At 35.2% G+C, this 15828-nt stretch overlaps 1 protein-coding gene across 1 annotated transcript in view; it reads right to left on the reverse strand.

The window, feature by feature from the left end:
* Positions 1–915: 915 nt before the first annotated feature.
* Positions 916–15828, reverse strand: part of LOC110115260 (alanine aminotransferase 2) — a 21692-nt gene continuing 6779 nt past the window's right edge. Inside the window, exons 3-16 of the mRNA XM_020848451.2 lie at positions 12198–12248; positions 12035–12100; positions 11889–11950; positions 10510–10588; positions 10326–10430; positions 10108–10218; positions 8976–9113; positions 5619–5693; positions 5289–5409; positions 4981–5138; positions 4763–4837; positions 1429–1524; positions 1262–1369; positions 916–1170 (exon numbers count right to left, since the gene is read on the reverse strand). Coding sequence (XP_020704110.2) covers positions 1054–1170; positions 1262–1369; positions 1429–1524; positions 4763–4837; positions 4981–5138; positions 5289–5409; positions 5619–5693; positions 8976–9113; positions 10108–10218; positions 10326–10430; positions 10510–10588; positions 11889–11950; positions 12035–12100; positions 12198–12248 — 1362 coding nt within the window. The 3' untranslated portion in view covers positions 916–1053. The remainder of the gene's footprint in view (positions 1171–1261; positions 1370–1428; positions 1525–4762; positions 4838–4980; positions 5139–5288; positions 5410–5618; positions 5694–8975; positions 9114–10107; positions 10219–10325; positions 10431–10509; positions 10589–11888; positions 11951–12034; positions 12101–12197; positions 12249–15828) is intronic.

Raw genomic sequence — 15828 nt, forward strand, 5'->3', positions numbered from 1 at the left:
TGATTTTATAAACTAAGCTAATCTTTAACTTTTAAAGATTGCTATTATAAAACTAATTTTAAAGAATGATTCAAACATTTTCACTCCAACATTGTTTGTTTAATCAAAGTGATCTAATTGTTTGCCCTAATTGTTTCTAATTAACTCTAGATTAATCAGTGATTTGTCTCTAGCCAAGGTTAATTTTAAGTCAAACCCAAGAGCTTGACATGACATATCATGGAACTCTTTGACCTTGAAATGGCTTGATCCACCCTAAAGTGGATTGCACCTATTCTTATGACCTATTGAAATATATAATAGCATTAGACATAGAAGTTGGAAAAGTTCGAGGTAAGTTCACTCTCACTCGCCCAATTTAATGTAGTTTAAGCTCTATACATTTATGTTTTTTGGTTGATAGATCTCCTCTTTACTTGGATAACCTTCTTCAAAACAATATCTTAATAGCTATGGTATTTCGTCATTGGGATCATATGCTTTAATTTAGGCTTCGTTTGGAATAGATTTATTATTGTTTTTTAAAGCTGCTTTTAGTAGCACAACAATTTTTTGAATTAAAAATTCTTATACTAAAAAAACTATTTTAAAATTTAAAAAAAAAAATGTCCCAAACAAAACTTTGACCCTAAAGAAAATCCTTTCTTGTTGTTGCAATCCTATGTTTCTCCTATAGCCTTGGATAACTCCACTCGGTGAATGATTTTGTAGTTGAAGTGGAGCAATGGATTTCCCTGCATCTAATTAGGGGTGTCAAAATGGATACGCGGGTTAGGTTCGAGTAGAACCCAAATTGACACAGGATTAAATGGGTTGACTCTAGCTTGCAAACATATATACTGCTGGAAATAACATAATTTTTTTTTTCTTTTGAAAGAACAAATACTCATTTGATTTTTTTTTTTAATCAGAATATATTATAATGTATCTGATTGATTCAATATTTGAAGAAAAAAAAAAACATAGATTTTGATCTATTTCATCTAAATTACAGCAAAAATATACGGCTGCTTCTTCGTGATTGTAGGATCAAAAGCACAAGTAACTTATTTTCTAGTCCTGAAACTCTTGCATGAATGATTCATGGAATGCCTTGAACCTGGAGATGATACCAGGTATCTTATCCTCCTGAGGAAGAATTGAACACCTTACGTGCCATGTTCCAGGAACCTGCAACCATCGCAACGGGAAAAAAACCCAGATGGATAAGAAATAGAAATTGCGGTTCTGGAGCTAATACAATCAATACAAGAAAGCTCACCTGTCCAAAGCCAGAACCAGGAACGACCACGATTCCGGTGGCATCAAGAAGGCGGTGAGCATAGAATGCATCAGGTAATGAGTTAGCAGCCTTGGCAGCCTCAATTGCCTTCTTTGGCAAGTGAATACGGCAGGTAATGAGTTAGCAGCCTTGGCAGCCTCAATTGCCTTCTTTGGCAAGTGAATACGGGGGAAGAGATACATGGCACCTTCAGCCTTGTTGCATGTCACACCTTCTATGCTATTGAAGGCGTCTTCTAATGCCTGCATTGAATATAAGAGAAGAGTTCTTCATCAAACTAATTTTTGTATAGGAAAAATTTTCTTATGCAATATATATATATATATATATATATATATATATATATAAATTGCTTGGGCGGCAATCCCTAGGGGGCGGATCTGCTTGTTCCGCCTCTTATAAACATGGGCCGGCCCCTTGCCAAGGGCTAGCTGGACCGGTCCAGCACAGTGCGATCTATTTCATGATCAAGTAAAGTTTTGAGCCATTTTGATGGTGATCTAGGTGTCCTGATGCTCTGATTTCGACCCCAAAAACCGTAAAACCACCCCTCTTCGGACAAAAAACAGCCGCAGGATTTCACAAAAAAAAAACAGTCTAAAAAACTGTTCTGATACCAATTTGAGAGGAAACACTTGAAGATCTCAAGTAAAACCTATAAAATTTGGAAAAATAACAAGTATCCACCAAACACCGAGGAAACACCAGAAAAGAGTAATTTTATTGCAATAATCAAGTATTACAGAAGGAAAATACCAAGATACAGTTGATCCTCAATTCGAGAGGAGGATCTATCTCTCCCAATCCCTAGACACTGCTAGAGCCCAAGACAATAAGCACCAGAGACACCAATAGCAGCCACCAATTATCAGATAACCCTAACCATAATTTTTTCTTCCTATTTAAAGCATAAACATAAACAACACTAAATAGTTATAAATATATAATTTAGAAAAAAAATAAACTTAAACAACACAAGCCAAATCTCCCTCCAGCCCTAGCCGCCCCCTCTTTCCTAATTGGATTCCCTAGTGGGGTGCACAATTGCTTGGGCGGCAATCCCTAGGGGGCGGATCTGCTTGGTCCGCCTCTTATAAACATGGGCCGGCCCCTTGCCAAGGGCTGGCTGGACCGGTCCAGCACAGTGCGATCTATTTCATGATCAGGTAAAGTTTTGAGCCATTTTGATGGTGATCTAGGTGCCCTGATGCTCTGATAAGCGACATATACGTTATTCTCCATCTTTAACGCACTCAATTGATCATGGAACATATATAGAGGTCAACACTTGAAAATTCGAAGTTGACTCGGATGACTCAGATCAGCAAGCCCAACACAACCCGTAGGTCCCGCACTGCGATGATGCGTTCCTCCCACTGTCCCACGTGACTGCGTGGTCTACGTCCCATATTCTCTCCCGCAAGGCCGCACAGGTGATGGCGATGCACTACGCCACGCCCGCGACCGGTATCGGCACCATCACACTAGTGGTTCGCGGTCTGCCTCACATGGTCGCACCTGGGGCCTGCCCCCATGCGCTCGAGTGCTCGACTCCAAGGCCAACTCACCGCTCGCGCACTGCCAGACTCGCACAAGTGCCGGTTGCGCGCACTATAGTGCCAGGCTCGCACCCACTTGCAACCTCGCACCCCACTTGCAAGTCGTGATCCTGCCCCTCGTGTGGGACCCCACACTCCTCACGCGACCCTACATCCTATAGCAAGCTGCCAAGCCCTCACTTGCCTAATGTACGCCCTGGTCAGCATGTCAAGTCAGGTTGATCCAGGTTTGGCGCCGGTCGGGTCCAGGTTCAAACTTCTGACACGTTTCTAGAATCAGGTCGGGTTCGAGTCGGGTCATTTTCGGGTTGAATCTGAGCCTGACCCGAAAATCCATTTTAACACCCTTAGCTGATGGCACTGAAAATATACATTGAAGCAAAAAGGTTCTCTCTTTTAAAAAAAATGAGTCTTTAAAAGCACTAAAATTGTTAATGTGCTTCCTATCTAATAGGTGGAAAGAATTTCAACTGATAGCAGTATTTTTTTCTACGAAAGTGATGCTATTAAGGTGGGCGTTTTCTATGTTCCATTATTTCCTATTAATAAAGATGGACGACACAAAGCACATTATAAAGAACATAAATCCTATATAGAATATGATGATACATCATTCAAAATCTATGTGAAACAGACCAAGAACTCAAGGTCGTCACTGAAACAAACAACCTAAAGAGATATAGATTGGATTGCCAAAAGAAAATCATGAAATCAACATCCTCATAGTCTTCCAATTTGACCTTCGTTGGACTAGCATTACTTAGACTTGCAGCCTTTTGGACGAAAGATGAGATTTTAATGTACATATGGTGAATCCACATCTTGGAAGAATGACGAAAAGAATATTTTTTTAATGCTTGTTTCAATAGTATTTCAAGCAGTAGTTAATGTATATTAATTGGTATGCCACAACTTGGTCTATATAATGAGTTTTCTTCAGGTGAGATCAAGACGGAAAACACATGAATGGCAGATAGGTATGGATCTCCTTTATAACTGTGACATAAAAGGCAGTAGACTAGCCCAAGACATATAGCAAAACTCTCTCTTATATTCTCAAACAACAAACTATATTGCCTTTTTCAATTCAAAACTAAACTTTAGCTTTAAAAAAAAAAAAGAAGAGGGGGGGTTCTTCCTTCTATTGCTATTGGGTTACATTGACAAAAAAACATACTATATATTCAATGGATTTAGCGAGCTATTTCAAATAACCAAAATGAAACTTGCTAAAAAAACTGCATCTAAAAAAAGAACCTCCAACACAAACTTCATAATGGGTGTCAATAAAATTCCTAACTACATAACCAACTTTTATCAAACCAGAAGGAATGTGATGTGGAACGAACAAGCAAGGATGATTAAATTAGGGAAGTTTGCACGCTTACATTTTAGAGCACAATAATTATAAGTTTTGTCTTGATGATAGACGACAAAATAGAAATGATAAGGTGATAAAATAGCTTAGGTCTAAAAATACTTTTTCTTCCGATGCTGGAAATGAGTGCCCTTAGTTCTAGAAGATGTCTTTGTCATCAATGTATAGCGAAGCAAGAATAAAGCTACAATAGATTAGTAAAGTGTGGCATGAGCTGTTAAACCTATTTTATGCATTTTTTCATAATTTCTATCCACGTAGTGAGATAAAAGGCTTGTGGGTTGTCGTCTTCGTCTCATTAGTACTTCTTCTATAATTTCTTATACAAGTTGAAATGACCTAATTGTAGATGATACTCCCATCATACCAATAATATAATTATGTCCCAATCTAACCTTCCTAATTTTGCCACACATGAATTTAATTAAATTGTCACTCATCCACAACCAATTTGACAATCAGTTACTTTTTACTTCCATGCATAGAAACATGTAATCCTAGGTTTGCATAGTTAATAGAATCAAAACTATAATAAACTTTAACCTTAGCACGGCGTGCCAAAGACGACAAAATCCCATCCCTCTCTATACTGAATGATTCATATGATTCATCTCCAGGCTGCAAAAGTTAAAGGAGTACGTTCTAATTAAAATACTAGTAAATGAAATCAGCTAAATTAAGTTGAATTTGTCTTGAATAAGATTAAGGAATAATTTTTCTCATCAAAATATAAGTTTGGATGAATAAATTTCAGCAATCACCTTAGGCGGATTCATAATAAGACTAGCTAGAATCTGGCCTGACATGACTGGACAACAGTGATTTACACATGCCAACTTGTAATTATGTTCTCTCACAGCATAACTAAAGCCAATAGCCTCCATGTACCCACCTCTTTGTCCACATTCTCCATAGAACCCTAAGGCAGGAAACCATTTATATGTCATAAATGAGACATTCGAGCTTAATCAATAATTCTTAGATATGGCTTTTATATTTATATAACAACAAATACAGGCAGTACATGAAAATATATTCCATCATCTGGAAGACAAGCATAACAATATACCCTTAGAGGCTGAGTGAAAAGATACTAAGGAAATATCTTTGTCGCAAAATCCCATTGATCTAACAATCTTCTTGAACGAATTGAATTTCTTTTCTTCAACATAAATATTATCTTGGTATACCTATGAAGGAGTGCAGCATCTTCATTGACTTCAGTAATAACCAATTCAATATTAAATATAAGAAAATATCAACAAAAATAAATTCAAAACTAATCCAAGTCATCTGAATCATGTGGAGAAGATAACATTGGATAACCTTTTGTCATTATTTACATGACGGAAGAATAATAGCAAATTAAAAAAAGATATATTAATATGAATACCATTACCTCATCTGCTAGAATAACTAGAGATTCTTTCTTGCAAAACTCTATTATCTGTCTTTGGTTCTCCTCCTCGAGCACCTAAACAATAGGGGGAATGTTATGGCGAAGACACAATTTTTTATTATGGGGGCACATAACAACTTTTTATTGACTGTAATTTTTTATATAAAGATGCATTTATGTATATTCTCCATTTTTTTTTTAAATTATCTCCATTATTAATTTATAAAAATAAAATCATAAGCATAAGACTAATTTAGTAGATTACCTAAGCCGTTTATCTGAAAAGACATATTTCTCTTATTTTTCAAAATCATGAAAAAGTTTGTCTGGCAACATCCAATGTCTTTTGCAGTGGAAAGGAACATAAATGTATCGTTAATTTTTGGAGTTATGGAATTTCACAACCATGACATAATCATGAAGTCTGCTTTATCCCATTCCCCAAAATTAGGATCTCCTTCTTTTGGTCCTCCGAGGAGATGGTGTATTTTTTCTTTCCCTTTTAAGTAGGTCTTCACGAATAAAAACTACTTTAGACAATTCTTCCCATTCATGCAATAGGAAGGTTGCATGCTTTGAAGGTCACCTCGTTCTTGGCGTACCATAGAATCTTCAACTTGATCAAAGCATTGGAATGAATTTGCTTCAGCCATCGTGAGGATACCAATAGACAGAAATAAAGACCATCTTTTATAATGAAGGAAGATTTTATGTTAAAAAAATAGGATTATATTTTAATTATATCAGCAATGAAGGTTGATATTTATGTGAGCAATTAGGGATTTAATCGATTAGGTCGTACGCCCAATTAGCCTTCGTCTCGCGTGCTCGGCCTCTTCTTCCGCACACGAATAAGGAGCTCGGTCCGCACAACAGCTTTTCGATCCGTCTCTTCCGACTTCGTCCCACAAGTTTCTCGTGAATGCCTGGTTCTGATGGTTCCGTCGGCATTGCACGTCAAGCCCTTCTCAGCTTATGTCAGAGTGCCTCCCTTCCGACTTCTGCCTCCGCCCACAGAAGTTTTGCTAGGCTACGGTACTTCCAGGTTTGTCCGATGGTTTCCTCTTCAATTCCTTCGTGGCTCTGATACCATTTAGAAATCAAGAGTTTGAGAGGAAAAAGCTTATTTCATTACACAAATTCTACTCTATTTATAGAAACTATACAAGACACTTTAATATAGAAACAAATAACTACAAAACCAGACATTATTGCCCTCATATATTCCTTCCTAAATCAGCTATCTAACTATGAAAGGATGTTAACATGAATTAGGAGTGATTCAGGTGGGATTCCAACGAATCCTGAGTTGGGGCCGTGGGATCTCTTCTAGAGTGAGTGGCTGAGATTTAACAGATATTTATGCAATGTTTATATTTTATGTTATTTTGCTCTTGTAATATTTGGAATTCTATTTCGCACATTTTATTACTTGTCACTTTACGTCTTATGCAATTTTTTTCTTCATCTGCACATCAATTTGTTACTTCATAGTTCAATAGAAAATTAATATGCCATCCTTTAACATATTGTTTGGTTATTATATAAAAATTTCACTTTTAACATTTATTTTCACATTACAGAATTTTTGGATTTTAAGGCTTACGTCTTGAAATGCTTTGAGTCTTATGCATTATCTCACAAACGAAAAACGTCTCAATACCCAATTGTGCAATTTTAAACCTTGCTTAGGGTATTCGGTGTAGCAATGATGTTTGGGTTCGTTAGTTGTTGGAGGGAGTTGAGGATTGTGGTTGTAATTGGGAGGACAGAAGCAAGAAAGGTGCCATGAGAGAAGTTTGTTGGTTCGCCTTTTGCCAAGATGGGTCGACAAGGTTTGTCGGTGAGTTGGGTAGGCGGAGATGGGTATGGAACAGTGCAAAGTAGGATGGCTACGGTTCGATTTCCAGAGTGGCTTTGCTAGCGATGACTAGAGATGGGAGAGAAGAGAAGATGAGAGAGGATGCAAATCTAAGTGTGAACAAGTAACATGGAAGAGAAGAAAAGTGACAAAGGGAAGGCGAGATCATGTTCAAGTGGAAATAGGTAGAACAGGCGAGTGAGATGAGAGTTTATACTTCTTTTTTTCACCTGCGATGACCATAATACCAGATGGAATAGGATGTCAAGTCGTTAAGGCACAAAGTTTGAGGCTATGGATCAAATTTGATTTTGAAATTGATATGTTGTTTATTTTTTAAAAAATCAAATTTAATCAAATAAAAGATAAATAAAAATAATATGCGATTCTATCTCATAAAATTGTCTCCCTAAATATGTTAATTTCAGGTCGTCACCTTGCACCACAATCTAAGCAATATGAGTGTCCTTTCGACTATTTGAGATATTTTGAATGTAATGAAAACATTATGTTTCGTGAAACGAGCGATGACATGATCCTTTTCATCATGGGCATTGAGTTTTAGACTAATCTTACACGATGTCATGTACGTTTCCCACCACCTTCACCATGTTTAGTCAAGTTGCTTTGTGGAATAGTTATGGAGGTAAAGCTATGCGTCTGTGAAGAGAGGTGATAGAAAAATTTTCCTATATTTTTTGGAAAGATAAAACAATAGGAGAGATATTAAGCTAATTTGAATAGTAAGCAAGCAATAAAAATAAATAGAAAGTATCTAAGGAGTAAGTTGGCACAGTTTAATGTACCACGATAGAAATATTGCAGACACAATTATGACTAGTATTCTATTGGCAACCAAAAAGAGTTATTTATTTGCAACAAATCATAATAGTCTAGTAAGTCCTAATGTCCTTTAAAGGACCATTTGGTTTTGTGAAAAAGGAATACAAAGTAAAAGAAAATATATATATTTGACATATAGTATATTTGAAATATTTTGGAATTATTTGGTTTAGTGTAAAATAAATGAAGGATATTAAGTTGTGTTTAATTTGAAATAAAATGAATGCAATGTACAGCCGGCAGGCGGTGGTCAGTTATGCGTCTAGTGGCCGACGGCAGCTTGTGGTGTATACGAAACTTAGTCAAATTGGTCGGGTTTTAATACATCACAAGTAAACTATGAGGTTGGTTTGTAATTTATTAAAATTTTATTTTGTATTTCTTCTTGTTTCAAATCAAACACCCATCTTTCCGAAAGTCATGCATTTTGAATTATTTAGATCCCCTTTACTTCAAGTCAAAGTCCCTCAAAATAAAAGATAAAAATTGTTACACGTCAAACATGTCTGGCATCTTGATCAGCACAAGATGGATTTCAATTACTACAACAGGAACACTTAGGTCAAAATATGTCTAAACACATTCATATAGCCTGCATTGTGTAGTAAAGGAAAAAAAATCCTATAGGCTATAGGCCTTATTTGAAAACAAACCTGTCCTGTGGGATTGCCTGGATTTATCACCACCAGTGCCTTCACAGTTATACCCTTCGAGTGAGCATCTTCAAATTGTTTCCTTAGCTCAGATGTCTCTAAACCCCAGCCAGTTGTCTCGTCAAGGCAATACGGAACCTGGAACAGAAGACTTTCCATATGATTCCTTCGACAATAACTAGAACCAGATAAATGTTCAATGAAAAGCAGTCATGCAGGTCAGTGAAGCACATTAAATAAAAAATAAATATAAAGGATGTACAGCCTGTAAAACCCGCAAAACGTCGTTTTAGACCTCGCACGCTTTTCAAAGCATCGCGACGAGTTTTAAGTGAAAATTCGAGGTTGTCGGATTTCGATGGAAATAATTTTGAAAAATTCTACGCAAAATTCTAAGAAATTTGATGTATATAACTTATATTTAATTTTGCTTAATTTAGGAATTAAGATTAAGAGAAGTCTCATAATACCCAAAGTACCCTTAATGTTTATTCAAGTATGGGTTACTTAAGTGAGGGCAAATAGGTAATTAAACCTTTCCCTTAACTCCTAAGCCTTAAAGGGACCGATTCTATTCGGTCCCCTCATTCCTTCGTGCGACCGAACCGAAGGGGGAGGAAAGGGCGGACGGGCAAGGCGGAGGGGAACTCTTCGGGTGGCGGCTCCGGCGAGTTTTCCGGCGAAGAAAGCTAGGGAAACTGTAGGGAAGACTAAGGGAAGGCTAAGGTATGTGTTTTGCTAGAGTTTTTCTTCCTTTCCCTTGAGTTTTCCCTAAGTAATGAAAACTAGGGTTTTGAGAAAACTTAAGTTTTCTTTGAGATTCTTTTGAGAAAAGTTTAGGGAAGGTTAGGGGGATGTTTCTAAACCCTAATGTGTATTTTCTTTTATCAAAATATGAATTTTGAAAATTAGGGTTTTACTTAAAATTGATCTTCTTTGGAAATGCCTTCACAAAAGATATTTCTAAGGGTATGGGCGCAGCTGTATATATGTATATATATATATATATAATTTCCAAAACTATTGTCTATCAGTAGCAGTCTCGCATGATATAGAGATTTAGTAATGATATGTCATTGAAAAACCAAAATATATGGTACAAATTACTCGTGTGAATAAGCAGAAAACCTACAAGAAAACCTCCCTGAAGAGCAATTGAGGCTGAATAAAGTGGACACAGAGGAATGGGGCACATAATGCCATCTTTCTCTGAACTTATTAGTAACTGCATCATCATGCGCACCTACAGCCAAAAGGGGAACAATGGAAGTAGATGGATTAAACTTTCCCCATTTGCGTTCAGAAAATCTATGCTGCAGGAGGGAAGAAAAAACAGGCTTAAGAGCGTACGGCTGAACTTGCGCCATCTGTTAAGAAAATATCATCAGCATTGCAAGGATATCCATCACGAGAAGCAATTCCCGCCGCAATTACTTCACGTAAGCCTTTGGTTCCCTGAAAGTTTAAGAAAAAAACAGCATTTTCATGAATTTTAAAGTGGAAACTTGATCGTAAAGCCAAGCTGTCCTCCTACCTGACTGCTGCTATAACCACCTGCAGCTCTAGCAGGGATTACATCTAAAATCTCCGTTGCTCTTGCTATTGCATCCGCACTGAAACAACGTATAAACCTAAATCAGGCGTCTTAAATGTCACAAATTGAGAATCTATTGTCATTATAAATTTGTTTAAGACAATGAAAAAGAACTAACATATACAACTGGTTCAGGAATTGAGACATCCTATTTCTCTGATAGAAACAAGCTCAGATACAAGAAATCTGTGGTGCCACATGTCAAGTTTTGTTCTCATGGCATGTCTTTGTGCTGACCAAATGCAGACTGGAATCACACGCTGGCGTGGTTTCTCAAGTTCACTCTTAAAAGTTCATGCAAACATGTACCTGTTAATGTTTGTGGACACTATTACAAGACACGAAGACCGCACAAGCCACCCTCAACCACAAAAAACCCTTGGGCATAAACACTCATCCACATGCTTTGCAGGAGGACCTTTTTTAACTGTGCTCATACACGTAGTCCAGCAAAATATAATAAGAACCAATTCAGGAGTAAAAATATTAACTAAAGGGCCAGGACATAACCTGAGCTCAATCAAGATATTGTCCGCTTTGATACAATAAAATTCATATTTCTTTTCCTCCTACTGCAACTTTTAATTAAGGTCATCAATCCCAGGAGTGCTCCATCACAAAAGCCTCAAATTTGAAATCTCTAACACCAATAACCTTTATACAAAAAGATATCTAGATTTTTAAGATTTATTTTTTACTATAACTAGCGGATTTTACAATCTCTCCTGCATAAGAAATTAAAGGTCCCGTTAGGGACCATACACATATCTAATAATCACCTACAAGGCACATAGCATTTGAGGGGTAGTCCCTATAGTTTCAAGTGGTAGCTACCTCCATATAAAACTCTGTCCCAAATAGGTTCAAAAGGTGGCCCCCATGACATGGCACCACTTAGTCACCATCTTCAGGCTTGCATATTGCTATAATATCATTTCTCTCAACCCAAACTTTCATCAATTAAAATATTACTTGCGGGACTTTATTGTTTTGTTTTCGTTAGTGCCTAAAAAGCCATGTTGTTTTGTTCTCTTGGTGCCAATTCGTAGGAAAGTTACCCTTATAAGAGCTTTACTTCACTACCCTTAAGAGATCTTTCACAAAATTAAAAAATTGAACTATTAGCGGTTCTACTAAACCAGATGGCTATATTTTATGACCACTTTTAGAGCGGACAAAGCATTTAGTATAATAGTTAATATGTGGACCTGTTTCCCCCTTCTAATAGATATCATGCCTCATGAGTCTCATTTCATAGGAAATCACAATAGTAAAAAACCAACTATGTAGGCTTCAAATCACATCTTCTTGAACGATACCTGAACAAGGCATGAGTTTCGTCCCTGTCCAGGATAGAAGGATGGTCGCATAAAGCAAGAACCTGTAACAGAATGTACTTATTCAGAAGCAGTAAGAATTAATGAAGAGCTTAGAGGCCAAGATTAACAAAAATTTCAAAGCTTACCTCTCTAAAAAACGTAACTGGTGGCTGACCAAGAGACTGGGGATTCCCGATATTGCAATATACTATCTAACAGAATGTAAGAAAAACTGGTTTAAAAAGAAGTTTGCTAAAAATTGCACACATCTTACTGTTTAACAAGGAATAATTAAAATAATTTACAGACCTCATCAAAAGAATAGGAACCTGGCTTTGCTTTTAAATCTTCTTGTAGGAGCTGGAAAAAAATAGCCCAAATAATTAATCTTATCCTATATGATTTTTCAGATTAAATCAAACTTGGAATATCCTAGTAGTCTATCAACAAAATATTTTCACTAACTTATAGAAAGAAGCTGTCAGTCAACCCTAATTGCAAATTGAAGATGATATTCTCCCTGGATGACTGGCTCAAATCATATTTCACACTAGACATTAAATATGAAAAAATAACCAATTTATTCGTGGAATAGGAATACAAATAATAATAAGCACAAATATGCATGTGCACAGATGCACAAACACACATTTATTTGTATCACTTGAGATAGCACAATCATCGTCATATCCAAATTACTTAGGATCAGCTTTTATGAATCAACATTTTGTATTCATTCCTACCAAGTGATACCTTAGACATTAAACTTATTCTTTACAATTATTTTAATATACCCATATTATCTTAGGCCTGCCTCTTCTTCTCATAATTTCCTAACATTAAGTATATCTATTTGTCTAATTGTGCATTTTTTTAGTTTTTGTTGTACACGTCCACATTAATTATGTCTAATTTCAATTATCTTATCTTCAATAAATATTACTCCAATCATTCAGCTAATATAATCATTCCCTAATTTATTATTTCTAGAATGCAGGCTTGGAGCAATGGTTTAAGTTGTTTCTACTGAGTTTTGGAGGTCCTAAGTTAAAATTATGGAGGCAACCTCTCTGTAAATGCTAAGGTAAGGTTGCATAGAAAAACCTCTCCCAAAATCCTACATTAGTAGAAGCTATATGCACTAAGTATGTCTCAATTTATCTTTCATGTTTTGTCACTCACCCTTCTTAATATTTTCATTCATGTTACACTTGACTTTAATATCAAAAATCTTTTTTTTTTAACCCAAGACATAAATCGATACAACATTATAGGCCTACTAATCTATCTAATTTTGCAAAAGTTGCCCTTATGTCTAATTGAAATCCTACTATCAAATAATACTCCTGAGATATTTTTTTTTTATTTTAATCACTCATTCTTAACTCCATAAGTTATATCATCATCTATCTTATTATTTTATATAATAGATCCAAGATACTTAAACCTATAACTCTTAAGTATCATTTATTGCCTAATAATATTAATTCATAATTATTAATATAAAACAAACTAAAATTATATAAACATATACTCAATTTTTATTCCACTAATTTTAAATTCACTATCTTCTAAGGATATTCTTCAATGATCTAATTTTTCATTGACTTTTGTAGATGTTTTTTTTGCAAAAGAGAACTATCATCTGATGCTTCACTTTAAAAATTACTTGCAAAAAACTCCAAAGCTAATACAAAAAGATATGGATACAAAACGAAGTCTTGATGTAATATTGCTTTAATTGAAAAATATTTGGCCACTATACAAGTAATAATACTAGTCAATACATATCTTCAATAACTTCAACATATACTTATAACATACATTTTTATTTAATGCACGCCAAATAATTTCTCAAAATACCAAATAATATACTTTTTGAATATCAATAAATATCACATAAATACTCTTCATCTACTCTTTGTACTTTTTCATTGATTATCTTAACACAAATTTTGATTCCAAACTAAATCATCTTTAGCACAAAATCAATTTAATTCTCTAGAACTGACATAATATTTTTTCTAAATATATTTTACTTTAATATTATCAAATTCATTGTTCTAACAAGACATGTGCAAGAGGTTGTACCCTGGTGTATGCTATTTGCCGATGATATTCTTCTGGTTGATAAGACTAGAGAGGAAGTTGAAGGTAAACTTGAATTATGGAGGTTAACCTTAGAGTCTAAATGTTATCATTTGAGTAGATCTAAAATTGACTATATGAAGTGTAATTTTAATAGTAATAGATCTAGTGGGGGGTTTGTGACTTTGGGAAATCGAGCCATTAATAAGAGTACATGTTTTAGATATCTTAGGTTTATTATTCAGAGTGATGGAGAAATAGATGGGGATCTTATTAGCAGAATTCAAGTTGGATGGTTGAAGTGGAGGAATGCATCATGCTTGTTATGTGATAGAAAAGACCCCCTCAAACTTAAGAGAAAATTTAATAAGGTGGTGGTGAGACCTGCAATGATTTATAGTGCAGAATGTTGGCCATTAAAAGAGAAGCATAATATTAAGTTAAGTGTTGCATAAATGAGGATGCTCAAGCGGATGAGTGGCTTTACTTTTAGAGACAGGATACGAAATGAGCATATACATGAAAAGGTTGGAGTGACTCTAATGGAACATAAGATTAGAGAGAGTCGCCTTAGATAGTTTGGTCACATAAAACGGCAGCCTTCCAATGACCCGGATAGAAAAGTAGATGTATTAGATTTGGCTTATGTTAAGAAAGGTAGAGATAGACCTAAAAAGACTTGGTTAGAAAATATTAGAAACAACCTTTTTTTTAATATTTAAATGAGAATTTGACTCTTAACAGGACACAATGGAGAAAAAGGATTCATGTAGCTGACCCCACATAGTGGGATAAAGTCTTGTTGTTGTTGTTGTATATCAAATTCATCGTACAACTCATAAGTTTAAGTGATATATAATTAGTAAAATATTACAAAATTCTTTTTCTATTAAGTGGTGGTACTAAAATGCTTATTCACCAATCATTTGGCATCTTCAGCCTCAAATTTTCATTAAATTTCTATTAAAAATTTTTGTTAACAAGAACACTATAATATCCCCATAACTCTAGAAATCATAATTGTTAAAACGGAGAATTTGGGAAGGAAAAGCTTGAATTTTTATTAAGCAATCTACTCCCTATTTATAGATCTATACAAGGTGTATCGATAAGGAAACAAATAACTCTTATAATAACATGAATACAATTATTCCTAAATTAATGGGAGGAATTAATGCAATCCATGTAGTCTTCCCACGGATTACTGTTCACAGCCGTGGATATCTTTGGGATCGTAAGGTTGAGATTTAACAATAATAGATATATGATAAAAACTTAAAGTGTAAAACCCGAAAATCATGAAAACGTCGAACAATCACGTCGCGACAAAATTAGGCGAATTGTCAAAGTTGTCGGAATTTGACGCAATCAATTTTATAAAATTCTACGCGAAATTTCAAGCGATTTGGTACAAAGAACTTATACTTAATTTCGCACGAATTTAAAATTAAAAATTGACGAAGATTAGTTAAGGATAAATTACTTAATAGTTCATCTTAATTCTTAAGAGAAATTAGGGAATGAAGGGTACATGCATAATTTGAATACCTCCTAACAATGTTGACAAAATGTGCATGCATAGGAGAAAGAGAGAGATGTTAGGAAGAGGAGTCATCAATGGCAGAAGTTTGTTATAAAGAAATGAAAATAAAATTGGGAGAGGCACATAAGTAAGGTATTTTTTGCCTATGTACGTGGTTTGAGAGGGGCCACCATTTATATCCTGAGAATTTAGATTCTGCAAGAGAAAAACATCCCCTTGATGTATTTCTTTTTTAATAAAAACTTCTTTTTTGTTTATTATTATTATTATTCTTATTATTATTATTATTATTAGTAGTCGTATTATTTT

This window comes from Dendrobium catenatum, unplaced genomic scaffold (genome assembly GCF_001605985.2).
Source record: "Dendrobium catenatum unplaced genomic scaffold, ASM160598v2 fragScaff_scaffold_72, whole genome shotgun sequence".
Lineage (NCBI taxonomy): Eukaryota > Viridiplantae > Streptophyta > Magnoliopsida > Asparagales > Orchidaceae > Dendrobium > Dendrobium catenatum.